Source organism: Muntiacus reevesi, chromosome 2 (assembly GCF_963930625.1).
Source record: "Muntiacus reevesi chromosome 2, mMunRee1.1, whole genome shotgun sequence".
In the NCBI taxonomy this organism is placed as follows: domain Eukaryota; kingdom Metazoa; phylum Chordata; class Mammalia; order Artiodactyla; family Cervidae; genus Muntiacus; species Muntiacus reevesi.
This window is the reverse complement of record NC_089250.1, coordinates 261,590,964-261,618,487: the sequence shown is the minus strand read 5'-3', so window position 1 is coordinate 261,618,487 and position 27,524 is coordinate 261,590,964. Positions and strand designations below refer to the sequence as shown.

General features: G+C 57.1%; 2 protein-coding genes across 3 annotated transcripts; both read left to right on the top strand.

Moving 5' to 3' along the window:
• Nucleotides 1-1,172: 1,172 nt before the first annotated feature.
• Nucleotides 1,173-16,148, top strand: PRX (periaxin). Of its 2 annotated transcripts, none has more exons than XM_065926125.1 (7): nt 1,173-1,207; nt 5,354-5,397; nt 5,481-5,579; nt 5,719-5,847; nt 8,124-8,280; nt 11,506-11,702; nt 12,310-16,148. In XM_065926125.1, the coding sequence occupies exons 4-7, from the start codon at nt 5,821-5,823 to the stop codon at nt 15,982-15,984; spliced, it is 4,056 nt and encodes a 1,351-aa protein (XP_065782197.1). In that variant the 5' UTR covers nt 1,173-1,207; nt 5,354-5,397; nt 5,481-5,579; nt 5,719-5,820; the 3' UTR covers nt 15,985-16,148. The 2 variants fall into 2 exon arrangements, with proteins under 2 accessions (XP_065782197.1, XP_065782196.1); XM_065926124.1 differs by lacking the exon at nt 1,173-1,207 and adding an exon at nt 1,588-1,616.
• A 3,270-nt stretch (nt 16,149-19,418) lies between these two features.
• Nucleotides 19,419-27,015, top strand: HIPK4 (homeodomain interacting protein kinase 4). Its single transcript, XM_065926119.1, has 4 exons — nt 19,419-19,947; nt 24,130-24,486; nt 25,313-26,161; nt 26,744-27,015. Exons 1-4 carry the CDS (start codon nt 19,483-19,485, stop codon nt 26,921-26,923), a joined length of 1,851 nt encoding a protein of 616 aa, XP_065782191.1. The 5' UTR covers nt 19,419-19,482; the 3' UTR covers nt 26,924-27,015.
• Nucleotides 27,016-27,524: the final 509 nt, after the last annotated feature.

Below are 27,524 nucleotides of genomic sequence, written 5' to 3'. Positions count from 1 at the left end.
TAATCCCCAGCCTCAGCCCAGCCCCGGTGCCAGGCTCTGGCTCAGAGAGCCAGGAGCATCCGAGGCAGCGGCCGGGTGGGTGTGAGGGGCATGTGGGAATACCTATGCTCTCTGTGCCGCCCCCCGGGGTCTGGTGAGTCAGGGCCGGCTGGGGGCCGGGGGCCGGGGGATCAGGGTGAGGCCTGGTGGCCTTGGTTTGGGAGTTGGGCAGATCTGGGTTCAAATTCCGGTGCTACCTGTTACCTGCTGTGGGTGACCTGGGGTGTCACTCCCCTCTCAGAGCCTCCTTGTCTGACAGAAGGGGACAGAGCATATTGCAGGGTCTTGGTGGTCCTGCAGAACTATGCTTGGATCCCAGCTCCAGCACTTTCTGGATTTTTAACTAAAATCTGGGCCTTCATCTGCCTGTCTTGCATCCCTGATTCCAGGGGCCAAGCTTTGGGTGCCCAGTACGGTACATGATAGATGTCCCCCCAAGTGGCAACTCCATTAAACAGAGAAGTAGGGCTCCCTGGGTCCAGTCTCACTCAAGCCAAAAATCCCCTGACCAGTCTAGCTGGTCCCCTAATTTGTTTGAATACTACAAAATGCGTATAAGTAGCAGTCACTCCGTGCCAGGAGCTTTTGAAAGTTTTTCGTCTCTTTTCACTCATTTTATCTTCACAACAAACCCATCAGGCGGGCACTTCTGTGATCCTTGTTTTAGAGATGGAGTAACTGAGATGCATAAAGATACTGGGACTTGCTGAAGGTCACACAGTCAGGACACAGCTGAGCTGGGATTTGAACCCCCATTGACTGGGAGAGAGAGTGGAAAGAGTTCATTTTTGGGGCCCCAGGAACCAGCAGGGCCATGCCTGGGTCTGGAAGCCAGGGAATAGTGTTGGTAGGGGGCTAGTCTCCCATGGTACTAGCAACCTGTCAACCCCAGGATCAGGGCTCACAGTGGAGGTCTCAGCCCAGGCGAGGAAGAGCAGCTATCTAGGCTTCTCCTCTGTGGCTCCCACCCCCTGGCGGGTGGATGTAGCTGGGAGAAGGGGATGTTTGTTTCCCCACCACCCACCCCCTGGTGATGTCATGCCTCGGCAGCCAATGGCTGGGGTCTCCCCCTCCTCCCCCTCCCCATTCCTTTTCCCCCCCAGCCTGGGACCGGGATTGAGCAGACTGACCGGACCTGGGAGCTCTCGAGGTGTCTGGAGGCCTAGTGGTAAGAGATCAGCCAGCCAATTCCCAACCTGGCCAAGCTAAGAAGTTGTGGGAATGAGACCCAGGATCCTGGGAGGGGCTGAGAGGGTGCCTGGGGCTCAGGAAGCTGCAAGGTGTAGGAGTTAAAGGTACAGACTTTGAAACCAGACCCTGGGTTCAAGTCCCAACGTTCTCTTCTTTCTGGCTGTGTCGCTTTGGGCAAGATACTGCATGCGTTGTGCCTCTGCTTTCTCATCTCTAAAGTGCACTGATGGGACTTCCCCGGTGGTCCAGTCTTCCCGTGCTTCCACCGCAGGGGCACAGGTTCCATCCTCCCTGGGGAAGTTCCACCTGTCTCAAAGCGCAGCCAAGAAAAAGCCGGAGGGGAGGGGTGCGGCTGATGGAGGCCACCTCATAGGGCTGACAGGAGAGTAAGTGAGTTGCTGCTTATAAAGAGCTGGGGCTGGATGCTGAGGGTGGGACAGGCGTTTTGGTCCCTGGAATAGAGTGCTGGGGAGGCAGTGCTGATCTTGTTGGTTGGAGGCTGGTACCCAAGCTAGATCTTGTCCCTCACCCAAAGTCCCTCTTCGGTAGGGGAGAAAGTGGGGCCACTGTGGGCAAAGGCTGGATACGAGACACGTTAAGATACTCAGCCCCCTGCCTCCCACACACAATTGCCTTCAGAGACTAGTTTCTATTACTTGAGCTCTTATACTGTATACTCCGAATATTCTAAGCACCTGCTGTTATCTCATAATTCCTCAAAGCCGCTGTTACTGGCTCCATTTTACAGAGGAATAAGCTGAGGCTCTGAGAGGTGAAATTCAAACTTTGCCCCAGTATTCAAACCTGAGGAGTGCTGGAGCTGAGCCTAAATGAGGCACCCGGAGGACACTGCCAGAATGCCTCCCCCTCCACATCACTAGATGGCCTCAGACGATATCTGGGGGCCTGGATGAGTCAGGTCAACCCCCCGCTCCCACTGCAAGGGTTCCAGGTCACTCTGGTCTTTGGGGTAGCTGAGGCTCTGAGTGGGGAGAATTCTTAAGTGACATTGGTGCCAGGCATGGGGAGGAGGGGGAGAAGGTACAGTGAGGCAAAGCTGGGGGCTTCCTCAGCAGGCCCAAAGCTCAGCTGAAGGGCTCAGGGTACAAATGACACCCTGAAGGGCAGGAGTGACAACTTAAATGAGCATCTGAGTTGTGACTTCCCCAGGGAGGTGTTGTTAGGATTTAATGAGCTCAGGCAGGGAAGAATCTTTACACATAGTGAATGCTCAAGAAAGGGGATTCTCAGAATTCTGGAAGCTCAGGAACGGATCAGGGCAGTGCCACAGGAACTACTCAAGAAATAGGCCGTTAGCCTCTGGAGAGTCCTGCCTAGCCTTGAGTCCCCAGGGAAGCCCCATTAGAGCTTCCCCTAACACAGGTCAGGCCCGCCTCCAGGCACCACCCTACCCCTCCTTCCCCTGCCTAGTGGGACAGCCAGAGCTGGGAACAGAGAGTGCCCGGGGTTGTGGGGTGGCGGGGGGGCTTCCTTCCGAGGCTGCTCCCACCCCATCCCACCCCAGGAGCTGGGTACGTGGCTCAGGAAGGGCACAGTTGGGCTAAATATAACCTGGCCTGGGCAGCCGTCCCGGGCAGGGATGGAGAAGCTGGGCACTCTCTCTCTTGCCCCCACCCTGGCTGGGTTTCCGGTGCCAGCTTCTGGGTGTGACCTTCTCTAGCTTGTCCTGGACAGGGTGCTTGTGGCCCTGGAGATCCTCCCCTCCGTCTCCACCATCTCCTGCAAGTACCAGGCTTCTCTCACCCACAGCTCAGGACACCACCTTGTATTAGGGACTCAGAGTTAGCTTTTCAGACTGGAGTTCAAGTCACAACTCCATCACTGTGATATCCCACCCATCTCTGTCTCTTTTTTTTTTTTTTTTGACCGTGCCCCATGGCTTGTGAATGGGATTCCCCTATGGCTCAGTGGTAAAGAATCTGTCCACCAATGCAGGAGCTGCAGGAGACACAGGTTCGACCCCTGAGTCAGGAAGATCCCCTGGAGGAAGAAATGGCAACCCACTCCAGTATTCTTGCCTGGAGAATCCCATGGACAGAGGAGCCTGGCGAGCTACCATCCATGGGATTGCAAAATTAGCTATGTCTTAGCGACTAAATAACAACAATGTGGCTTGTAGGATCTTTGTTCCCTGACCAGGGATTAAATCTGGGCCCTGACACTGGAAGTGCCAAGTCCTAACCACTGGATGGCCAGGGAACTCCCTGTGATAGCCCATCTCTTAACCCTCATTTACTCATCAGTAAAGTGGGGTACCATGAGGCCACAGCCATAAAGTGTCTGCCTGGCCCAGTGCTGGCACTGAGTCACTCTAAAAATGCCTGTTTCTGGCACCCTTGATCCCCTCTGCCAGCCCAGCTTCTACCTCAACTGTTTTGCTGCCTTGGCCTCCGCCAGTGCTCACAGTCACCAGTGCAAGTTAAGGTGCAGAGTGGGGTCAAGGGCACAGGTCCTAACTGTATGACCCCAGGCAGGTCACTTTCCCTCTCTGAGCCTCAGTTTCCGACCCTAAAATAGCCTCCACATCCAGAGTGATTCCAAGGCCTAAGGGGGCCAGCATAAGGCCCAGTCCAGAGGAAAATAAACTGGATGTGGGAGTCAAGCCTACTGGGAGGGGCTGGGGGTTCACAGGGGAGGCCAGAGAAGGACATGGAGACGAGGACCCCTAGGAGAGTCAGAGAAGAGCCTTCTGACACCAGGGTAGAGGGCGGGGAGGCAAGCAGTGGAGTGGATACAGCTGGAGCATGAGGAGGGTCTCTGTGTCCTCTCTCTCGGCCAGTGGTGGGCTATGAAGGGCCTTTGTGTGGCTGGGGGTGGGTGGGCAGGGGTGGAATGTGACTGGGCACAGCAGATGGGCCATTGTTTGAGGGAATGTGCCTCGTGAGGCCTGACCTTTCCCTGTGGAGTGGGGGTTGGGTTGGCATGCCAGGTGGGGGCCAGGAGGACAAGGCCAGGGTTGGTGGCTTGGAGGAGCGGGACAGGATCCATCTTCCTTTCCTCCAGAAGGGCCTGTCGGTAGAGACCCCAGCTCTGCCTCTTTCTCACTGGGCCGGGTGACTTTGAATAAGTTTCTTGGCCTCTCTCCGGGTTGGGGTTTTCTGCAGTGAGGTGGAAAGTGAAGGTCTTAGTCTAGGGCTGGCGAAGAGTAACCACGCAGGGTCCATTAGTTACGTGCATCTGTAGAAGCAGCTGGAGCTTTCAGACAAGTTAAAGTTCCGGCTAGGCCATTTGTGACTCAGGTGAGTGACTTTCCTTCTCCCAGTCTCAGACGTCTTCTCTGTAACAAGCTCAATAATTTTATTTTTTTGGCCACACTCTTCAGCATGTGGGACTGTAGTTCTCTGGCCATGGATTGAACCTGTGCCCCCTGCATTGGAAGTGCACTGGAAGTCCACCGAACCACCAGGGAACTCCCATGCCCAATAACTGTACTGCTCTCACCAGGGTGTTCTGAAGTCCACACACGCTGACCCCCATGAGATATTCAAAACAAGATCAGGACCACAGGAGGTTCTTAGTGATAATCATGGCAAGTGCTTGTGAAGTATCTCCCAGGTGCCCAGCACTGTATGTTTACAAATACACGTGACCCTCTAACTAGCCCTGGGAGGTAGGTGCTCTCATTCTCCCCATTTGATAGATGGGGAAACTGAGGCACAGAGAGGTGAGGTGATTTGCCTACGGGGAGTACATTGCAGTAGAGGAGATAGTTTTACAGTGAATTTGGCCCCTTTGGTCAGCCGAGGTGGTTGACATTGGGGTGGTACTGTCAGAAAGGCCTAGGAGTCACTCCTGGCTATACTACTGCTTCTTGTCCAGCCGCATTACTTTGGATAAAGGTTTTTGGAGCCTCAGGTTCCCCACCTGCACTTTGGGGACAGAGCATTCTTTCTTTTCCCCAAGTCATGCAGCAGGGTGTGAAATCTTAGTTTCCCAAGCAGGGACGAAACCCTTGCCCCCTGCAGTGGAAGTGTAGAGTCCTAACCACTGGACCACCAGGGAACCCGTGGGGATAGAATAATGACAGAGTGCAGGAAGGGTCCGACACTCAGGAATCATCAGTAGGGTCAGCCGACAGTAATGCTCACGTTATTCTTCTTAGAGCCCCGGACCCAGAAGGCTAAAGGAGCTGGAGGTGACCCTGAGGTGAGCACTGGCTGATGCCACATGCCCCTCCCTGCCCTTTCCTGGCCTGCCTGGAGCCTCCTGACCTGGTCTCTCCCTGGCAGGCAGCAAGACCCCAGAGGAAAGGCGCGAGCCCCGCAGACGACTGCGAGCCACCCCGGGCTGGGCTCCTGTTAGGAGGGGGTGCTTGTGCACAGGCAGCGGTGAGAGGACATCTCGGATTGGGGCCGGTGGGGGGGCCTTCTCCCCGTCTCATACCCACCCTGACCTCTCCCTTTAAGCCTGGCCTTCTCCCCACATCTTCCCCTGGATGGCCTCAAGCCTGCATCCCTGACCCCGCAGGCTCAGAGGCAGCTGCTCCATGCAGAACTGAAGCTGGTCCTGCAGCAGAAGGGAGAGAGGAAACCAGAGGAGCCGGGGGCCCAGGGGACTCCCAGCAGCACCATGGAGGCCAGGAGCCGGAGTGCCGAGGTGAGCACCCTTCAAAGGGGACCTGAGGGGCCCTGGTGGGGGGCACTGACTAGGGTGGCACTGAGGCACTTCTTGGCTTCTCTGCCTCAGTCTTCCCATCTGTGAAATGGAGACAGCAAGAGACTGTTATAGGTCACTGTGAGGGAAAGAGAAATTAACATTCGTGATGTGTTTAACACAGTACCTGACACAGACTAAGATTCTAAGAAGCTAATTCATTGAGCATGGTGGTGCTTTAGTCACTAAGTCGTGTCCGACTCTTGCAACCTCATGGACTGTAACCACCAGACTCCTCTGTTCATGGGATTTCCTAGTCAAGAATACTGGAGTGGATTGCAATTCCCTTCTCCAGGGGATCTTTCCGACCCAGGAATTGAACCCATGTCTCCTACATTGCAGGTGAATTATTTACCGATTGAGCTACAAGGGATAGGATCATTCTGGAATGCTATTAATAGTAAGCTAAAGAAAATAGAGTAGAAAGCCTCTTCATCAGAAGAGGCAGAATGGTGTAGGGGTTAAAGACATGGGCTTTGGACCTATGGGCTTACGTCCCAGTCCTACCACTTCAGCCTTACAACCTTGAACAGACGACCTGAACTTTCAAACCCTCAGTTTCGCCATCGTTGAAATGGGGCAATGGTCTCCATCTCTGAGGCTGCTGAGGACTCACACCTGTGTCATCTGCCCGGGGCCTGGTACCTAGCCTCCTTGAATGTGAGTGGCTTTCACTGTCATGGAGCAGTAGCACTGACTGCATCCTAGTGGATGCCAAGCACGCAGTGGGTCTCCTTTTATAGCAGCCAAGCTGAGGCTGAGAGGTGGCAGGCACGGGGTAACATGCACAGAGGTCACTGCCTACAGGACAGCTTATGGGCTCTGAGGTGACACCCCCGAGGCCGAGGCCCCATCACTGAACTGGCTGTGTAGCATTAAGCAGTCATTTCACTTCTCTGGACCTTTGTACCCTATTCTGTCACTGCCCAAGCTGTGTGGAGTATGAAATGAGACACCACACATAAAATACTTGGCCCAGGGCCTAAGGATGGTGGTGATGGTCATGCTTTTCCCTGTTGCCCCTACCACAGCTCTTCCTACCCCTTCTCACCGTGTTCTGCCCAGTGTTTTAGTCCTGGGGCCGCTGCTGTGGAGCATCTGGGCAAATTTGCTTTCCCCTCTCCGAGTCCTGGGCTCAGTTCTGGGCTCAACGCCAGTCTGTACCAGCCTCAAGACTCTGCCCATTGCAGCATTCCCTCACATCTCTGTTGCTTCAGGTCTCAGTTCACAATCAGAGATTCCTTCCGTATACCCATGTTACCCAACTTTACAGTAGAGAAATGGGCCCAGAGAGGGCACAATGTCTCCCCTAGAGACACACAGCAGAGTGCATTCCTGGGCGGGTTGTGAAACTGAGGTCTTTCACTGTCTCTTCTGGGAAGCCTGGATGTGGATCCCACAGTGCACTGCTGGGCCAGGGCCAGGTCAGCACCATTTACAGTAAATACCAGGCATACCACGTCTGCCAGTCCACCCCTCAATACCCACGCACTGCCGCTCTTCACTAGATTCCCTCTCCAATGGGCGTTATGCAGGGCTTGGGGGTCACAGAGTACACAATAGGACAGTCACACATATTCAAGTCTTCAAGGAGGCCAGGCCCACCCCCACCACTTCATACCGCACCCTTTCTTCGGGACCCCATCCTCAATTTCACCCCTCTTTTGCCGTTGTTAAAGCCCTTCCCCATAATTCAAGACTGTCCAGAGACTACGGGTCCCTTCCGCGCCTCCACGGATACACTCTAGCCACACCCCTTTCCTCTCCGTGGCCGCTCCTCTCCGGCCACTGTCCTCTATCTGGTCGCGCTCCAACCCCTAACCCCGCCTCCGGACAGACCACGCCCCCTGGCAAACAGCCCCGCCCTCACCATCAGGCCCGCCTCTCAGTTGCAACTCAGGTTCCCTCTGGCCTCCCCATCCCGCCCCTCCTCTATGATACCGCCCCTCGCCCCGCCTCTCCCGACTGCGGCCTTCGGGGCTCCCCCAGGCCAGTGAACCGGGAGACCCACTGAACTCTTCCGTGGGTCTCAGCGAGCCGCCCTCGCGCTCACTTAAAGGGGAAATGCCGGCGAGGGTGGGCCTACACGACCGGCTTGAGCCCCGCCTTGGCGCCTGTGCCCTGAGGACCCGGTTAAGAGCTGCTTTTAAGCGCGATGGCGGGCTCTGGGCGAGGTCCGGTCCCAGCGCCCCATGGAGACCCCTCGCCGCTCTCCACAGGAGCTGAGGCGGGCGGAGTTGGTGGAGATCATCGTGGAGACAGAGGCGCAGACCGGGGTCAGCGGCATCAACGTAGCGGGAGGCGGCAAGGAGGGAATCTTCGTCCGCGACCTACGTGAGGACTCGCCAGCGGCCAGGAACCTCAGCCTGCAGGAAGGTGGGCGGGGCGCGGGCATGGGGCGGGGCCTTCCTGCGGGGGCGGGAATCTGCCGTAGGCCCCGGGGCCGGGAGGCGGGGTTAAGGGCTAGGGGCCGGGCTTTGTGCGTCTTGTCGGTTTTGCGGTTGCTCAGATACCGGCTCTGGAGGTTCATTGTCTCCCAAATCTGCAGTTAACTATGCTGTGATCTTTCTGTGCCTCGGTTTTCTCACCTCTAAAATGGAACTTACTCTAGTACATACCTCATAGGGTTATTATGTGGATTAAATGAGTCAGTATTTGAAAACACAGCATGTAACTAAGTGGCACATGGTAAGCACTATGTAAGTGCTAGTTATAGTTTGGTTGTTGGGGCTGAAGAAAAGAGGCGGAGTTAACAACTTGGAGGGAGTGGCGAAGAGAGCTTAGTAAGGGATATTTTAAGTAACATGGATGAAGCTGATGATTTATTCATGCAACAACTATTTAGTGAGTGCCTTCTATTTCCAGATGTTATTCTGGGTGCTTGGGCTACTGCTGTGAACAAAACAGACAACACTCTCTGCACCTATGAAGCTTACATTCTAGTGAGGAGAGATATGTTTAAGCAAAATCTGTAAAATACATAGTACATTATGTGTAAATAATTTATGGAAACATAATGTAAAATACATGGTACATTAGAAGGCCGTGCATGCTTATGGAAGCTAGGAAAGAAGCTACATTTTAAAATAGGATGAACCAGGAAGGGCAGAAAGGCCTGAAGGAGGTGAGGGAATGAGCTCTGTGGCCATCTGGAAAAGCATTCCAGGCAGAGAGAACCAGTGCAACTGCCCCAAGATGGGAGAGTGCCTGGTTTGTTGGAGGAACAGTAAGGAAGCCAATGTGAATGGAGCAGAGTTAGTGAAGACTAGAGTAAGAGATGAGGCCAGAGAGGTAAGAGAAGGGGTAGTTTTTTGAGGGCTTTGGGAACCATGGGGAGGATGTTGATTTTTAATCATAAGTTGTGAGTGAAGAAAGAACATGAATTGACCAAACTGAAATGCTGTATTAGCAGTAGACTGTAGGGGGCAGGATGGGGAGCAGGAAAAAAGGCTCCCGTGATTATCCAGGTAAGAGATTGGTGATTTGTGGTTCAGTCGCCAGGGGAAGGGATAAACAGGGAGTTTGGAATCAACATGTACACAGTGCTATACTTAAAATATTAATAGATAACAAAAAGGACCTACTTTATAGGACAGGGAACTGACTCTTTGTGACCCCATGGGTGTGAGAGCCAATTCATTGGAAAAGACCCTGATGCTAGGAAAGATTGAAGGTAAAAGGAGAAGGGGACAGCAGAGGATGAGATGGTTAGATAGCATCACTAACTCAATGGACATGGATTTGAGCAAACTCTGGGAGTTAGTGGAGGACAGGGATTGGTGATACTTAGGGCCAAAACAGTGATATTGGAGGTGAAGCCAGGGTTTGGATTCTGGATATAATCTGAAGGAAGAGTCTTCCGGACTGAATATGGAGTTGTTGGAAAGAGAGGGGTCAAGGATGTGCCTAGGAATTCTTGACCTGAGAATGGAGTTGGTAGTCCCACAAATGGGAAACCCTGGAGCTGGAGCTCGTTTGCAGAAAGACCGGCAGTACAGTTTGGACCTGTCAGATGAGAGCTGGACACCAAGGCGGAGATGTGAAGGGATATGTGAATCTAGGATGGATGTGGGAAGTGCTGGGCTGGAGAGACACAGTTGGGAGTTGTCAGTATATTTATGACCTTTAAACTCCTGAATCTGGGTGAGCTTCCCTAAGAGATAAATAGTATGGAGAAGAGGAGAGGTCCAAGGCCTGAGCTGGCTCTCTGGGACTGTGTTTTTAAGAGGTCTGGGAGATGGGAGGAATCATCCCTGGAGGCTGAGAAGAAGCCCCCAGCGAGGTTCCAGAGGGTTGGGCACCCTGGAAGCCAAGCAAGGCAAGTGGATGAAAGAGAGTGAAGCTGGATCTCAAGCAGGGGTTTAAGTGGATGAAGTCTGGGACTTTACTGCTGGACTTGGCTACACAGAGGTCACTGTGTGAGACCTTGAGAGACCAGTTCGAGGCTCTGGGAGGGGGGTGTCAAAAGTGTGATTGGAGAAGTGAAAATAACGCAGTCAGACAACTCCATGAATTGTGCAGTTAAAGTGAACAGACAAGTGGGGCAGAAGTTCCAGAAAGAGTGAGGTCAAGACAACATTCCTTTAAAAAAAAAAATTATTTTTGGCTGTGCTGAGTCTTTGTTGCTTTTTGAGGGCTTTCTCTATAGTTGCGACAACTGTGGACTTCTCTTCATTGCGGTATGTGGGCCTCTAGTTGCAGTGGCTTCTGTTGCAAAGCACAGGCTGTAGGCACAAGGGCTTCAGTAGTTGCAGCACATGGACTCAGTAGTTGTGGCACAGGGGCTTAGTTGTTCCCAGCCTCGTGGAATCTTCCTGGACCAGGGATCGAACCCGTGTCCCCTGCATTGGCAGGCCAATTCTTATCCACTGAGCCACCAGGGAAGTCCAAGACAACCTTTCTTATGGGAGAAAGAGTGGTATGTTCTTTGCTGATGACAATAATGTAGAAGGACAAATTGATGATGATGTAGGGAGCAAGGGGAGAATTGCTGGAGTGTGTCCCTGAAAAGGTGGTGGAGAGATTGACCCGAGCTAGGAGTGGGGTTGGTTTATCCCTAGGACAGATGGAGAGTAGAGAAAATCGCCACAGGACCAGGGAGGGGGGTGAGTAATTGGGTGCGGGCGTCTGGAAGTTTTCTTCTGACTCTGTTTCTCAGTAAAAGAAAGCAAAATCAGTGTTTGAAGTGTGAGGTTCGGGGAGGGGCGTAGAAAGGGGAGAGGTGCTGCGAATGGGCTTGGATTTGCTCTGAGGGAGGCAGGGCTAAAGCCTAGGCCGTGGCTTTCTCTAAGTGTGAGAGCCTCAAACACGGAGGAACTTTGCGTTTCAGTATCCTGTGCTCTTGGAGAAGGGCATGGCAACCCACTCCAGCATTCTTGCCTGGAGAATCCCATGGACAGAGGAGCCTGGCGGGCTAGAGTCTGTAGCGTCGTAAACAGTCGGACACAACTGAAGCGATCTAGCACGCACTGCAGGCGGGTATAGGCGGGGCTAAAAGTTTGGGCGGCGCCCGGCTGCACGGGCTCCAGGGAAGTGGGCGGGGCCAGGCCTGGGCGGGGCGGGAAGATGCCCACGCCCTGCCCACCTCCACCTGGCCTACAGGGGACCAGCTGCTGAGCGCCAGAGTGTTCTTCGAGAATTTCAAGTACGAGGACGCGCTCCGTCTGCTGCAATGCGCCGAGCCTTACAAGGTCTCCTTCTGCCTGAAGCGCACTGTACCCACCGGGGACCTGGCGCTACGGCCCGGGACCGTGGCCGGCTACGAGATCAAGGGCCCGCGGGCCAAGGTGGCCAAGCTGGTACGCGTGCTTAGCCCGGCCCCGGCCCTGGACTGCCCCAGCGATCCTGCCTCTGCGCCGTGAGCCCCCACTGCCCTACACCCGTGGGCCAGACTTGCCCTCTGTCTCATCACTAACCCAGCGCTAATCCCATCCACTGCCTCCTGTTCTCTGCCCCTAAACTCCTCCCTGGGGAGGGGGACCCACCCACCCAAACCAGGATCCTCACCCACCAGGGGTCCTGAACCAGAGAGGCCAGGTTCAGTCAAGGCTAAGGGTGGCTCGCTTACTGCTGAGTGACCCTGGAGGAACTTCTTTACCTCCTTGGGCCTCAGTTTCCCCATCTCTAAAGTGAGGGTATTGGGGAAAATGGTAGATGAGGAGCCAGAAGTCTTGGGTCACAGTTTATACACCCCTGGTGATGCACTGTAAGAGTCCAAATTAAAGTCTTTGCCTTCCTGGGCAGTCATGGTGACATGACAGGCAGGAAGTGGGGATGGTGCTTTGGAGACAAGATGCTCCATCCAACACGTACCCATCTTGGTAAAATGACCACATGGGGCTTCCCCCTGTCCACCCCAGGCCTCCTACTGTCCCACCGCCTCCTGCCTCTCTCCTCTCTCCCCAGAACATCCAGAGTCTGTCCCCTGTGAAGAAGAAGAAGATGGTGATGCCCGGGGCCCTGGGGGCCCCTGCAGACTTGGCCCCTGTTGACGTCGAATTCTCCTTTCCCAAGTTCTCCCGTCTGCGTCGAGGCCTCAAAGCCGAGGCTGTCGAGGGTCCTGTCCCAGCTGCCCCCACCCGCCGGCGCCTCCAGCTGCCTCGGCTGCGGGTCCGAGAAGTGGCCGAAGAGGCCCAGGTAGCCAGGCTGGCCGCCGCTGCTCCTCCCCCACGGAAGGCCAAAGCAGAGGCCGAGGTGGCAGCAGGACCCCGTTTCACGGCTCCCCAGGTGGAGCTGGTTGGGCCCCGGCTGCCAGGTGCCGAGGTGGGTGTCCCCCAGGTCCCAGCCCCCCCTGCCGTGGAGCCTGCGGCCGTAGGGATCCAGGTCCCCCAAGTGGAGCTGCCCTCCTTGCCCTCGCTACCTGCTCTGCCCACACTTCCCTGCCTGGAGACCCGGGAAGGGGCTGTGGCAGTGACGGTGCCCACCCTGGACGTAGCAGCGCCTACAGTGGGGGTGGACCTGGCCTTGCCCGGTGCAGAGGTGGAACCCCGAGGCGAGGCGCCCGAGGTGGCCCTGAAGATGCCCCGCCTCAGTTTCCCCCGCTTTGGGGCCCGAGCAAAGGAAGCTGCTGAAGCCAAGGTGAAGGGGCCCAAGCTTCGAATGCCCACCTTCGGGCTCTCTCTCCTGGAGCCCCGGCCTGCTGCCCCCGAAGCCCCCGAGAGCAAGCTGAAGCTGCCCACCATCAAGATGCCCTCCTTTGGCCTCGGGGTCTCGCCGCCGGAGGTCAAGGTGCCCAAGGGGCCTGAGGTGAAGCTCCCCAAGGTCCCAGAGGTCAAGCTCCCCAAAATGCCCGAGCCAGTCCTTCCAGAGGTGCGACTCCCAGAGGTGGAGCTCCCGAAGGTGTCAGAAATGAAGCTTCCGAAGGTGCCAGAGATGGCCGTGCCCGAGGTGAGGCTTCCAGAGGTGCAGCTGCCAAAAGTCCCGGAGATGAAGCTGCCAAAGGTGCCGGAGATGGCCGTGCCTGAAGTGAGTCTCCCAGTAGTGCAGCTGCCGAAAGTCCCGGAGATGAAACTCCCCGAGGTGAAGCTCCCGAAGGTGCCAGAGATGGCTGTGCCGGAAGTGCGTCTCCCAGAAGTGCAGCTGCCGAAAGTCCCGGAGATGAAGCTGCCGAAGGTGCCCGAGGTGATATGCCCGGAGATGAAGCTGCCGAAGGTGCCCGAGGTGATATGCCCGGAAATGAAACTCCCGAAGGTGCCGGAGATGGCCGTGCCGGAAGTGCGACTCCCAGAGGTGCAGCTGCCGAAAGTCCCCGAGGTGAAACTCCCCGAGGTGAAACTCCCCGAGGTGAAGCTCCCGAAGGTGCCTGAGATGGCCGTGCCGGAAGTGCGTCTCCCAGAGGTGCAGCTGCCGAAAGTCTCGGAGATGAAGGTCCCTGACGTCAAACTCCCCGAGGTGAAGCTCCCGGAGATAAAACTCCCCAAGGTGCCAGAAATGGTCGTGCCCGACGTCCACCTCCCGGAAGTGCATCTGCCAAAGGTGTCGGAGATGCGGCTGCCGGAAGTGCAGGCTCCCAAGGTCCCGGAGGTGCATCTGCCGAAGGCACCAGAAGTGAAGCTGCCCAAGGCTCCGGAGGTGCAGCTAAAAGCTGCCAGGGTAGAGGAGGCAGAGGGCATGGACTTTGGCTTCAAGATGCCCAAGATGACCTTGCCCAAGCTAGGGAGGGCGGAGTCCCCATCTCGGGGCAAACCGGGTGAGGCAGGCGCTGAGGTCTCGGGGAAGCTGGTGACACTTCCCTGTCTGCAGCCAGAGGTGGGCAGTGAGGCTCGTGTGGGTGTCCCCTCTCTCACACTGCCCTCGGTGGAACTAGACCTGCCAGGGGCTCTCGGCCTTGAGGGGCAGGCTGCTGCCGAAGTGGGCAAAGGGGAGCAGGCAGAAGCAGCTGGGGTCGGGGAAGTGGCCTTCCGGTTGCCTTCCGTGGAGATCGTCACCCCACAGCTTCCCACACTGGAGGAAGGGCAGGCAGAGGTGACAGAGGCGAAAGTCAAGCCCTCCTCCAAGTTCTCCCTGCCCAAGTTTGGACTCTCGGGGCCAAAGGTGACCAAAGCAGAGGCTGAGGGGGCCGGACGAGCTGCCAAGCTGAAGGTGTCCAAGTTTGCCATCTCACTCCCCAGGGCTCGGGTGGGGACCGAGGTGGAGGCCAAGGGTATGGAGGAGGCAGGTCTACTGCCCGCCCTCGACCTGTCCATCCCACAACTAAGCCTGGATTCCCATCTGCCCACAGGCAAGGCAGAGGTTGCCGGGGCCGATATCAAGCTCAAGGGGCCCAGGTTCGGCCTGCCCAAGTTTGGGGTCAGGGGCCGGGACACTGAGGCGGGAGAACTAGTGCCAGGGACAGCTGAGCTGGAGGGCAAGAGCAAGGGTTGGGATGGGAAGGTGAAGATGCCCAAGCTGAAGATGCCCTCCTTTGGGCTGGCTCGAGGGAAGGAAGCAGACATCTCGGGTGGGCGAGTCAGCCCCGGGGAAAAGTCAGAGTCCACAGCTGTGCAGCTTAAGATCCCCGAGGTGGAATTGGTTGCTCTGGGGGCCCAGGAGGAGGGGCGGGTAGAGGAGGAGGCAGCCGGCGGCCGAGGACGGCTCTCAGGCCTGCAAGTGTCCCCAGCCAAGCAGGTGGGCACTGAGGCCCAGGATGGGGGGCTGAGGATGCCACTGGGCATCTCCCTGCCCCAGGTGGAGCTCACCGGCTTTAGGGAGGCCACCCCGGGCCAGCAGACTGAGAGTTCGGCCCCTCCAGCAGAGGGCACAGCAGGCTACAGGGTCCACATGCCTCAAGTGACCTTGGCTCTACCTGGAGCCCAGGCGGCGGGTGGCGAGCTGTTGGTGGGCGAAGGTGTCTTCAAGATGCCTGCCGTGACAGTGCCCCAGCTTGAGCTGGACGTAGGGCTGAGCCGAGAGGTGCAGGATGGGGAGGCCACCACCGGTGAGGGTGGGCTGAAGCTGAAGGTGCCAACGCTGGGGGCTAGAGCTGGGGCCGGGGCTGAGGGGCCAAGCGACCAGTCTGCAGGGGCAGAGCGCACCTTCCACCTCTCCCTGCCCGACGTGGAGCTCTCTCCACCCGCCGTGGGCACCCACGCTGAGTACCAGGTGGCAGAGGGTGAGGGAGATGCCGGAAACAAGCTCAAGGTGCGGCTGCCCCGGTTTGGCCTGGCACGGGCCAAGGAGGGGGCTGAGGAAGGTGAGAAGGCCAAGAGCCCGAAACTCAAGCTGCCCCGTGTGGGCTTCAGCCAGAGCGAGGCGGTCAGTGGAGAAGGCTCCCCCAGCCCCGAGGAGGAGGACGCGGAGGGCGGCGGGGAAGGGGCCTCTGGGCGCCGAGGTCGCGTCCGAGTCCGCTTGCCCCGTGTGGGCCTGGCTGCCCCTTCCAAGGCCTCCCGGGGGCAGGAGGGTGAGGCGGCGCCCAAGTCTCCCAGTGAGGAGAAGTCACCCAAGTTCCGCTTCCCCCGGGTGTCCCTAAGCCCCAAGGCCCGGGGTGGGAGCGGGGACCAGGATGAGGGTGGATTCCGGGTGCGGCTGCCCAGCGTGGGGTTTTCTGAGACGGGCCCTCCAGGCTCCACGAGGATGGAGGGGGCTCAGGCTGCTGTCATCTGAAAACCCCTGAGCAGAGGGAGACCCCCGCCCCCGCCCCATCTCATCTTTCCCATCCCCCACCCCTTGTTCTGTGTGTGAGATAACTAGCACTAACCCTCAGAAGGCTGGGAGGTGGGCGGCTGACCGGGGCAGGGCCGGGATGGCCGTGCCCGGCTCTTTGGCAGGAGTGCCCGTACCTTGCCAAGCCATGTGAATAAAATAATCCAGAGGTGGCTCTGTGTGCGGTCTCCTCTGTGTGCTTGCATTGCGGGGGCGGAGTGCGGGGGGTGGGGTGGGGTGGGGTGGTACAGAGAAAGGAGTCCCTTGAGGTCTGGCCTGAAGGGGTCCGGCGTGCAGGGAGACTGCCCAGAGTCCGGAAGGCCTTGGTATGGGCCTGGTGGGAGGGGGGCTGTCCTAGTCGTTCAAAATTCCCAGGGGCCTCTGAGCTGGGGAAGTGCCTCAGCAGAGCCCAGGAACCCCTGTGCTGGAGACTCTGCGTGTCCTGCGGGGGCCACTCCTGCCAGGACAACCCCAGGAGCCCTAAGGGCAGAAAACGCTTGCTACCCCCTGCCCTCTGCTGGCAGCCTCCCCACCTCCGAGAGAACACCTTGCTCTCCCTTTCCGGTCCGGCTGGTTTGACTCCCTGATCCACCCCTGCCCTACCCAGGAAGGCCTCTCCCGGTCCCCTCTCTGAGCTCCCGGGTTCAGAGCCTCCACCCCAAGACACCTTAGGACTAAGTCCCAGGACTATCAGCCCCTACTGGGGCTGGGCCTCGGCTCCCAGCGACCCCTCCGCACTCAGGATCTAAGCCCCCAACCAGGGTCCCCATTTCACTGGGATGCCCCAGGTAGGCCGTCCAGGTGGGACTCTGCCGATGATGCCGCTATAACCGCCACCCCACACTTGTCACGTCTCCACCCTCCCATTCTAGAGGAAGAAGGGCTGTGCCTTTGAGTTGTCCCAGCAAGGGTGCGTGTGTGCCTGCTGTCACTCGGTCGCGTCCGACCCTCTGCAAACCCATGGACTGTAGCCCACCACGCTCCTCTGTCCTAGTCCTTCAAACTTGCCTGGGACTTGCCTGGGACTCTCCAGGCAAGCATACTGGAGCAGTTTGCCAGTTCCTCCTCCGGGGGACCTTCCCGACCCAGGGGTCACACCAGGGTCTCCTGCTTTGGCAAGTGGACTCTTAACTAGTGCCACCTGGGAAGCCCTGGGCCGTCCCAGTCTCCTCACATAATCCATCACCTTCTTCCTTCAAGCTGACACCCCATCACATGCTTCCTCTTCATCCCCACCAAACGTGGCAGGAGATAGCTCTGTTCCTGGTGCACACCCCTTGCCCAGGCCCCTAGCATCTGGGGGCTCTCCTCCCGCCACTGTTGACTGTCAGCGTCCTCAGTCCATGGCCACGTTCGGGGCTTCCTCTGTCTTCTGTGCCCTGACTTCTCAGGATTCCTTCCTCCTTCCTGAATGCTCTCTTCTCCCTCCCACCTCCTCTCCCTCAGGCCCCTTGGGTCTCCTCCCAGGCGCTCATCCACCTCCTCACCCTCCCTGGGCCCCGTTACCCTTCCCCCGGCTTCCACTCCTCACCTCTGTGCTGACAATTCCCAAAGTCTCTCCTGGGTCCACGTGGGCCTCCGGTGCCTGTCTGCATCTCTGCACACCTTTCCGGGCGTCTCCCGGACATTAGGAGGCAGTATCTGGTGGTTCGGAGCTTGGCTCTAGAGCAGACTGCTCAGGGTCAATGCCTGCCTCTGGCACACACCTGGGTGACCTTGGGTGTTTTTTAAACTTCTTTTGGCCTCTATTTTTTCTTCTATAAAATGGAGGTATTAAGTTGCATACTGGAGGGATTTCCCTGGTGGTCCAGTGGTTAAGACTCTGCACTCCCAATGCAGGGGCCTGAGTTCGATCCCTGCTCAAGGAACAAGCTCCTGCATGTCACAGCTAAGATCCAGTGCAGCCAGATAAATTTTTAAAAAGATGCATATTGTGGGAAATTCCCTGGTGGCCTAGAGATGAGGGTTCTGGGCTTTCATTGCTGTGCCCCGAGTTCAATCTCTGGTTAGGGAGCTGAGATCCCATAAGCCAGGCAGCATGACAAAACACACACACGCACACATATATATATGTGTGTGTGTATATATGTATATATATATATAGTTTAAGGATCGGGTAAGGCTTCTAAAGCATTCAATATGTGTTTTAATGTTTCAGTGTTAAATTTCCTAACGTCCGCTCCCCCCAGATTGCCAGTCCATTTTTCTGTCCCATTGTTATCCCCACCACAGCCCTGGGCCCTGTCCCGCACGGCTCCCTCCTTTGCCCATAACCGCCCAGTCCCATGGCCTGTCCTCCTGGCCTCCTGAGTGTCCCATCCACCTGCCTCCCCCTCCTCTGCCACCTGGACTCTGTTGCAGGCTGGGGGCTTCCACTCTTGCCCCCTCCAATCCACTCTTCTTCACACAGTGGCTTTCTGACACTCAAAATCTGACCCTGGGGAGTTCCCTGATGGCCTAGTCGTTAGGATTTGTCTTTGTCACTGCTGTGACCTGGATCTGATCCCTGGTCGGGGAACTGAGATCCTACAAGCTGCGAGGCCAAAATTTAAAAATAAGTAACTAAATAAATAAAATTTTCAACTTGCCTTCGTCATTCAAAGTCCTTCTGTGGCTCCCCAAGGTCTTCAGTTGTTGTCTACTTGTGTCCAACTCTTGTGACCCCATGGACTATAGCCCGCCAGGCTCCTCTGTTCATGGGATTTCCCAGGCAAGAATGCTAGAGTGGGTTGCCATTCCCTTGTCCAGGGGATCTTCCCGACCCAGGGGTGGAACCCACTTCTCTTGCATTGGTAGGTGGATTATTTACCAGAGCCACTGGGGAAGCCCAGTGCTCTCAGAACAAGGCCCAGACTCCTTAGCCTGTACTCAAGATCCTTTGCAGCCTGGCCTCGCTTTATTCACGCTGCCCCCTCCTTGGGGCAGCCACAGGCAGGAGCAGATTTTTCTGAGCACAGACACACACATCCCCCAGCTTGGGAAGCCTGCAGCTCCTCTGTTTAGGAATGTCCCATTGCTCTCTGCCCAAGGCCCACGTTCAGGCTCCCTTCTCCGTCGACCCTTCACCTCTCCAGCCGCTCCAGGGTTCCGCCCCTGGGCGGGGGAGGGGGGCCCTACCTGCCACCCCACCCCCCCCATTCCAGCCAGGGGCTCAGGTCTCCAACAACAGAACCGGAGCCACTCAGCAACGCTGGAACCCATTCGGGAGGGCCTGGGGCCCCTCGTCCCAAGCCAGGAGGGCTTTGGGGGAGGGGTGTGGCCCCTGGCAGACTCGCCGTGTGGCCCAGGGGTCTGGGGGTTGCCAGGGAGGTGGGGGCGAACCTTGCAGGGCAAGGCACGAGTGCGGTCCTCTTTCCACCACTGGGGGGGCCTCAGGGCCAGTGTGGGGGCAGGAGACCTTGGAGGCAGAGCCCGTGGAACAGGGGTGGCAGCAGGGCGGCATCCGGAGGCAGGGGCACTATGGCCACCATCCAGTCGGAGACTGACCGCTACGACATCATCGAGGTGCTGGGCAAGGGCACCTTCGGGGAGGTGGCCAAGGGCTGGCGGCGAAGCACGGGCGAGATGGTGGCCATCAAGATTCTGAAGAATGACGCCTACCGCAACCGGATCATCAAGAACGAGCTGAAGCTGCTGCGCTGCATGCGGGGCCTGGACCCCGAGGAGGCCCACATCATCCGCTTCCTCGAGTTCTTCCACGACGCCCTCAAGTTCTACCTGGTCTTCGAGCTGCTGGAGCAAAACCTGTTCGAATTCCAGAAGGAGAACAACTTCGCGCCCCTCCCCGCCCGCCACATCCGCACGGTCACCCTGCAGGTACTCCGGGCCCTGGCCAGACTCAAGGAACTCACCATCATCCACGCTGATCTCAAGCCCGAGAACATCATGCTGGTGGACCAGACCCGCTGTCCGTTCAGGGTCAAGGTGAGTGTGGCCATCCCTGGGCAGCAGGCCCCCTGCTCCTGTTCTCACCCGGCTCCCCCCAGCCCTGGGGTCTCTGCTTGACTCTTGAGGTCTCCCTGGGTCCCACCTCCCTCCCTGAGGTCTCTCCCTCCTTGTCCACGATGGTTCTCCCTGCCTCCTGGCTCTGAAATTCCTCTCTCCCCCATCCCAGTCCTGACACTCTCTCCCTGACAGTCCTGAGGTCTCCCCATCCTTGCTCCATTCTTAGCTCAGCTCCTCTGGCCTGGTCGCATCCCTGCGATGTTCTAGTGAGGGAGACAGTGAAAGTGAAAGTGTTAGTCACTCAGTCAGGTCCGACTCTTTGCGACCCCACGGACTGTAGCCTGCCAGGCTCCTCTGTCCATAGGATTTTCCAGGCAAGAATACTAGAGTGGGCTGCCATTTCCTTCTCCAGAGGATCTTCCCAACCCAGGGATTGAATCTGGGTCTCCTGCATTGCAGGCAGATTCTTTCCCATCTGAATTCTAGTGGGGGAGATGGAGTCTCCAAGACAAATGAGCAGAATAAGATATGTGAATGAGAAGCTGACAAGATGAAATTGGGAGGAGGAGGATGTGGGGTGGTGATGAGTGAAACTCTAGATTCTGTGGTTAGGGAGGCCTCCCTGAGAAGGTGACATTTGAGGGACATTTTGAAAGAAGGAGGGAGCTGTGTTGACATCTGGGGGAAAGCATCTGGGTAGAAGGACCAGCCAGTGCAAAGGTCCTGAGGCAGGAGTAAACATATGAAAGTGTGAAACTGAAGGTGTTTATCGCTTCTCGGCCTTTTGGCTAAGATCAAGTGTAAAAGTGTTAGTCGCTCAGTCATGTCTGACTCTTTGTGACCACATGGACCAATCTCCCTTGTCCATGGGATATTTTCAGGCAAGAATACTGGAGTGGGTTGCCATATCCTTCTCCAGGGGATCTTCCCAACCCAGGGATTGAACGCGGGTCTCTTGCATTGCAGGCAGATTCTTTACCATCTTATATATAAATGCACATGTACAAAAGTGTGTGTGTTTGAGGAGCAGTGGGGAGGCCAGCGTGACTGGAGCAGAGTGACTGAGGGGATGGCCGGGGGCATACAGGGCCTTGTGGGCCTCAGGGAGGACTTGGGTTTTATTCGGATTACGGATTACAGTGGACGCACCAGAGGATCCTGGGGGCTGAGGAGGGGTGTAGTCTACCTCAGGTGCTCACAGGCTCCCTCTGGCTGCAGGAGGGGAACTGGCTGAGGTGCTGGAGCAGAAAGGGAGGGTGTGTGTGACTGCCCCCGGTCCAGGTGGATGGGGTCGTGGGAGGAAGAGATGTGTGTGTGGATGGGGGGGATGGGGGTGGGGAGTTCCGGGTAGATTTTGTTCCTTTGGGCTCAGCTGGCGGGAATCTTAGTTCCCTGACCGGGGATTGAACCTGGGCTCAGCCCTGAAAGCAGAGAGTCCTAACCACTGGACCACTAGGGAAGTCCCTCTGGGTAGATTTTATTTTATTTTTTCCTCTGGGTAGATTTTAGAACAGGCTATTGTATGACAGAAACCAACACAACATTGTAAAGCAGTTTTCCACCAATTAAAAACATTATTTAAAAAAAGGTTTTAGAATAGGACTTGCTGGTAAATCTGATGTGATGTGTGAGAGAGGAAGTGAGAGAGATTGAAAGCCTGTTGGCTTGAGTGACTGGAAGGACAGTGGCAGGATCCTTCATCGTGAGTTTGTTCATCAGAAAACATTTTCTGAGTGCCTGCTCTGGGCCTGACCCTGTGCTGGGCACACAGGTACCTCCTCTGAATTGTCACGGGTCCTTCCCCATTCTAACTCTTCTGTCTGATTACAGGCTTGTTACTCTCTGATGATGGGTCTGAACTAAGAGCCTTGTGAGGGCAGGGCCAGGGGCATTTTGGTCACTTCTGTGTCTTCAGCATCTACCGGCATAGCACCTTTGTGGAGTCAGTGCTAAATGAACGTCAGAGACACAGGGAGATATAGAGACAGGAAAAGGGAGATCATTCTGCCCCAACAGATGGAGGGAGAGAGACCCAAAGGAGGAGAGATTCCCACAGATACAGCAGGAGACAAACAGGACAGAGCCACAACACCTGGTCTGTGTTGGCACCCCTGCCTCATTTGTGGAATGAGTGAATGAATGAATGAGCTCCATGAAGGCTGACTGAATGATCGGGGTCATCCAGACTTTCTGGGATTCAGGCCTTAGCAGTCTGTGTTCAGAGTCCAGATCAATAACCATTTGGTAACACTGCCTTCTGCAGATAGAAGGCAAGGGATGGCTGAATGAAAAGCAGAGTAACTCAGGGAGGGAAACTGAGGGAGAAACTGAGATACAGTCAGAGATTCAGAGTAAAACTGGCAGACGGCTCCCCCAGAGGCATGGCAAGACACAAGCGTTTTCAGTCATTCATAACGTGACTTAGACAGGTGTTCATTGAGCACCTGTATGATCCAAGGGCCGGTGTGGGGTGTCAGCAATGCTTGATGGTGAAAGAAGAGGACCTGGGCTTCAGGGTGGTGTCCTTCTAGTGGGCCAAAGAGAGACAGAGATGAGAGATACAGACAAGCAATTAGGAGGCAAAGAAAAGAGAGAGACACCAACCCAACAAGAGACAGAAAGAATGACAGGGATAAAAAAGCCAATTCATACATTCATTCACTCTCTCCTGAGCCCCTACCATGTGCCAGGCACTGTTCCAGCCATCTAGGGATGCGGCAGTGAATAGATAAAATCCTTGCCCTCATGGGACTGATGTCCTCGTTGGATAGAAAAGCAATGACCTCCATACAAAAGTAAAATGCATGGTATGTGAAATGATGTTAAGAGCTATGGAGAGGGACTTCCCTGGTGGCCCAGTGGCTAAGACTCCTGGTCAGGGAACTAGATCTCACATGCCACAACTAAAAGACTTCCTGTGCTGCAACTAAGACCTGATTCAGCATCCCCCCAAAAAAGGGTTATGGAGAAAAATAGAGGGTTAGGGAGGTGATTGTGGCTTCCAAGGTGGGGCTAGTGGTAAAGAACTCTCCTGCCAATGCAGGAGACATGAGATTAGAGTTCATTTCTTAGGTTGGGAAGATCCCCCGGAGGAGGGCATGGCAGCCCACTCCAGCATTCTTGCCTGGAGAATCCCACGGACAGAGGATCCTCGCGCGCTACAGACCATGAGAGTCGCAGAGTCAGACATGACTGAGCGACTTAGCACACACACAGGGAGGTGGGTGAGAAGGGTGCGGTGTGCTGGTTTTGATAGGATGGTCAGCAGAGGGCTCCCTGAGAAGGTGACATTTAAATTAAGACTTGAGGTGAGGGAGGGAGCCACGTGGACATCCAGAGGAAGAGCAATCCAGGCCGAGGGAACAGCCAGTGTAAAGGCCCTGAGCCATGAGGGCATCTGGGTTGTTCAAGGATTGCAAGAGGCTGGTGTGACTGGTGCTGCGTGACCACGGGGAGGGGACGAGGCAGATTGTCGGAGTCTTGAGGCCAAGGGATGAAGGCTTCGGCTCTTACCACAGGATGTGGTAAAGCCGCAGGAAGATTCTGAGTAGGAGAGTGCCGTGATCTGACCCAGGTGGTCACAGGGTCCTTGGGGCTGCCTGGGAGAATCAGGCTGGAGGGCTGGCGGGGCAGGCGGGGTGGGCAGGGGAGGAACAGGGAGGCCAGCAAGGAGGTTCTGCTGTTAGTCTCGTGTGTTAGTCGCTCAGTTGCGTCCGATTCTTTTGCGACCCCACGGGCTGTCGCCTGTCAGGTTCCTCTGTCCATGGACTTCTCCAGGCAAGAATACTGGAGTAGGTTGCCACTTCCTTCTCCATTTTCTTCTACAGTAGCCTAGGTGGGGGATGAAGGAAGACAGGACCAGGGTGGGGGCTGAGAATGGGATGCAGAGTGAGCAGAACAGAAAGTGGGTGGAGTCAGGAAGATTTGCTGATGGACAAGGCATGGGGGAGAGAGAAAGAGACAGAGGTGAACCCCCAAGGGCAGACGTTCTAGTGGAGAGAAACAAGAGTTCAAGAGACCAGCACACAAACCAGAAACACGGGCTGGAGGAGACAGGGATATAGATTCAGAGGTGCAGTAGCAGGCAGTCATGTGGCAGATGCAGAAGGACCCCCACCGAGAGACGCTGCCCCTGCCCACCTGCCTCCCTCCTCCCGCCAGGTGATCGACTTCGGCTCGGCCAGCATATTCAGCGAGGTGCGTTACGTCAAGGAACCCTACATCCAGTCCCGCTTCTACCGGGCCCCCGAGATTCTACTGGGGCTGCCCTTCTGCGAGAAGGTGGACGTGTGGTCCCTGGGCTGCGTCATGGCTGAGCTGCACCTGGGCTGGCCCCTCTACCCAGGCAACAACGAGTACGACCAGGTGCGTTACATCTGTGAGACGCAGGGCCTGCCCAAGCCCCACCTGCTGCATGCCGCCCGCAAGGCCCACCACTTCTTCAAGCGCAACCCGCACCCCGACGCCGCCAACCCCTGGCAGCTGAAGTCCTCGGCTGACTACCTGGCTGAGACCAAGGTAGGGGGGGCAGGTGGGGACGAGGGCAGTCAGTGTGGAGTCGGGGCTGTTGCACCCAGAAGAAAAAAAAATCTAGGTTAGATCTCAGAGAGGGCTGGAAGCTTGGGAGTTGTTACAGCAAGATGGATCCGAGTGAGACCCCGGATGGGACTGGAAGTCAGGGCAGCCACCTCTGCAGCCAGGCTCTTCAGAGTTGTGCGGCAACAGTCTGGATGAGACAGCAGAGAGGACTGCAAGTCTGGGCCAGGCGTGGGAGCTGTCACAGCAAGAGAGGGGTCTGGGTGAGACCAAAGGTGGGACTGAAGTACCCGGCAGACCTTAATAACCCCTGGGAGAATGGTCTGGGCTTGACTCGTTGGAGGCCTGAGGGCTGGGATCAGACGTGGGGATCAGCTGTGGCAGCCAGAGGGGTCAGCATTTGATTCCAAAGGAGGCAGCCCTTCTGCTCGCTGCTGGCAGGGGCTGCACCCATGGCTCAGGGAAGGACTGGAGGGCTGGGGTGAGAGCCAGCTCGGGTCAGTGAGAGTCCTGGGTTAAACAGGAGGACCAGAGGTCATGGTCAGCAGGCGGGGTCTGGATGAGATTAGAAGGGGCCTCATGGTAGGGAGCAGGTGTGACCTTCCCAGCAGTATGAGAGCACCAAGTCAGATCCTGGGCAGGACTGGAAGTCAGGGTTCCCGTGTGCAGACTTCATAGCCACGAGAGAGCTCTGGGCCAGACTGGAGGGCCGACTGGAAACTAGGGTGGGGGTCTGATGTGGGCCCCGCAGCAGGAGTGGCTGGGGCCGGAACTCCATGCCCACCCTGCCCCACCCTGTGTCCACCAGGTGCGCCCACTGGAGCGCCGTAAGTACATGCTCAAGTCGCTGGACCAGATTGAGACGGTGAACGGTGTCGGGGTGGCCAGTCGGCTGACCTTCCCGGACCGCGAGGTGCTGGCGGAGCACGCCGATCTCAAGAGCATGGTGGAGCTGATCAAGCGCATGCTGACCTGGGAGTCGCACGAACGGATCAGCCCCAGCGCCGCCCTGCGCCACCCCTTCGTGTCCATGCAGCAGCTGCGCAGCGCCCACGAGACCACCCGCTATTACCAGCTCTCTCTGCGCAGCTGCCGCTTGTCCCTGCAGGTGGAGGGAAAGCCACCCACGTCGGTCTTGGCCGCCTCGGAAGACGGGCCCCCCTACTACCGTCTGGCCGAGGAGGAGGCGACCATGGGCCTGGGCAGCACGGGGGGCAGCGGGCCCTTCTTCCGAGAGGAGAAGGCCCCCGGCATGCAGAGGGCCATCGATCAGCTGGACGACCTGAGCCTGCAGGAGGTGGGGCGTGGGCTCTGGGGCGAGACCCGGGCCGACGTGATCCCCGACGTGCTGGCCCCGCTCAAGGCTGCCGCCGTTGGCCGCCGGCTGCCCGAGTCCAGCCCCGAGCCCATCCTGGCCTACTACGGCAGCCGCCTGGTGGGCCGCCACAAGATCCGCAAGCCACCAGCAGGCTCCAAGTCTGACTCCAACTTCAGCAACCTGATCCGGCTGAGCCAGGCCTCACCTGAGGATGATGCCCCGCGCAGGGCCAGTGGCTGGGCGGAAGGAGAGCGCCCTGGGGCCTCTGCCGAGCCGCCGGTCATCCCGCAGCGCGATGGGGATGGGCCGGACATCAAGGACATGACCATGGATGCTGAGGTGAGCTGGGGGGTGGGTGGGGGGCGACCAGGGTGCAGGTGGTCCTGGGGTTGGGGCACAGGGAACCAGCCTGGCCTCCCACACATCTGAGTGGCCTGTAGTTGGCTCAGGGTCCAGCACACACTACTAGCCCACCCTCGGGATGTGATGAGGCTCAGCAAACACTAAGACACTCATGTGACAAGGTTCAGCAAACACAAACCCATATTTAGGCCGTGTAAAGACTCAGAACATCATAATCCACATGTGGGAACTGATAAAGGCCCAGGACCCTGAACAAGACCGTAGCGCAGCTCACCCACCCGCAGAAAGATGGGACAGAGGCTCAGCAAACACTCCTTCAGGACACATTAAGGTCTCAGCAAACACTCCTTCAGGACACATTAAGGTCTAAGCACACACCATTTAAGCCTCCAAAATGTCAAGAGGGTTCAGAATGTACAAAATTGTCCTCAGGAAGTCACAAGGAAGCAGTTGGGACCAAAGGAGTCCACGAGTGGGCAGGCTGGCTGTTTCTAGGGCGGAGGTGGGACGTGGGAGGGGGCTTCCTGGGTGATGCCCATCTCTGCTCCTCCCCGACAGAGTCCAGGCCCTGAGCTCTTCGACCCCAACAGCTGTCCTGGAGAATGGCTGAGTGAGCCAGACTGGACCCTGGAGGGCCTCAGGGGGCCGCGGGCTCAGGGGCTCCCCCCACGCCACACCCACCCACATGGTCCACCCCGGATCACCAGCTTTCTGCAGCACGTCGGTGGGCACCACTGATGGGTGACCCCACCCCTGTCCATCGCTGGGGGCTGTGCTGATGGGGCTGGCAACCCCCTCCTCAGAGCCATCCCCTGAACTGACAGATTATTCTTACAGAAAGATAGTTATCCAGAAATTCCCCATTTGCCCCCCCCCCCCGCCCCCGCCGCCCACGGTGCATGTCTGCACACATACCCCGAACAGAAGGGTTTTGGGGTCTGACCTGTGGCCCCCTGGGCCAGAGGGATGCAAGAAGGGGGGGGCTGCACCCCACTGGCCCTGAGCACGCCCTTGGCCCTGCTGCCTCTGTTTATTTCAATAAAGAACTGTTCAGCAGTACTGCCCCATGCCTGTGCTCCTTGCCTGAGGCCTGAACTGGCATGGGGGGCGAGGTTCGGGGGGGACCCAGGCTCTGCTCTCCAGTGCTGCATCCAGTCCACCACAGGCTCAGGCTGCAGCCTGTGCTCGGCACACTGCCCCCTCCCTTAAACACGCTTGGTGCCTGGCATGCAAGAATTCACCATCAGAACATGCTCAGCGTTCAGTAGGTGCCGATCTGAGCTGGCCAGATGCCCAGTTCTCATTGTCTGTTGACCTGTCCTTGCCACAGGTGACAGGC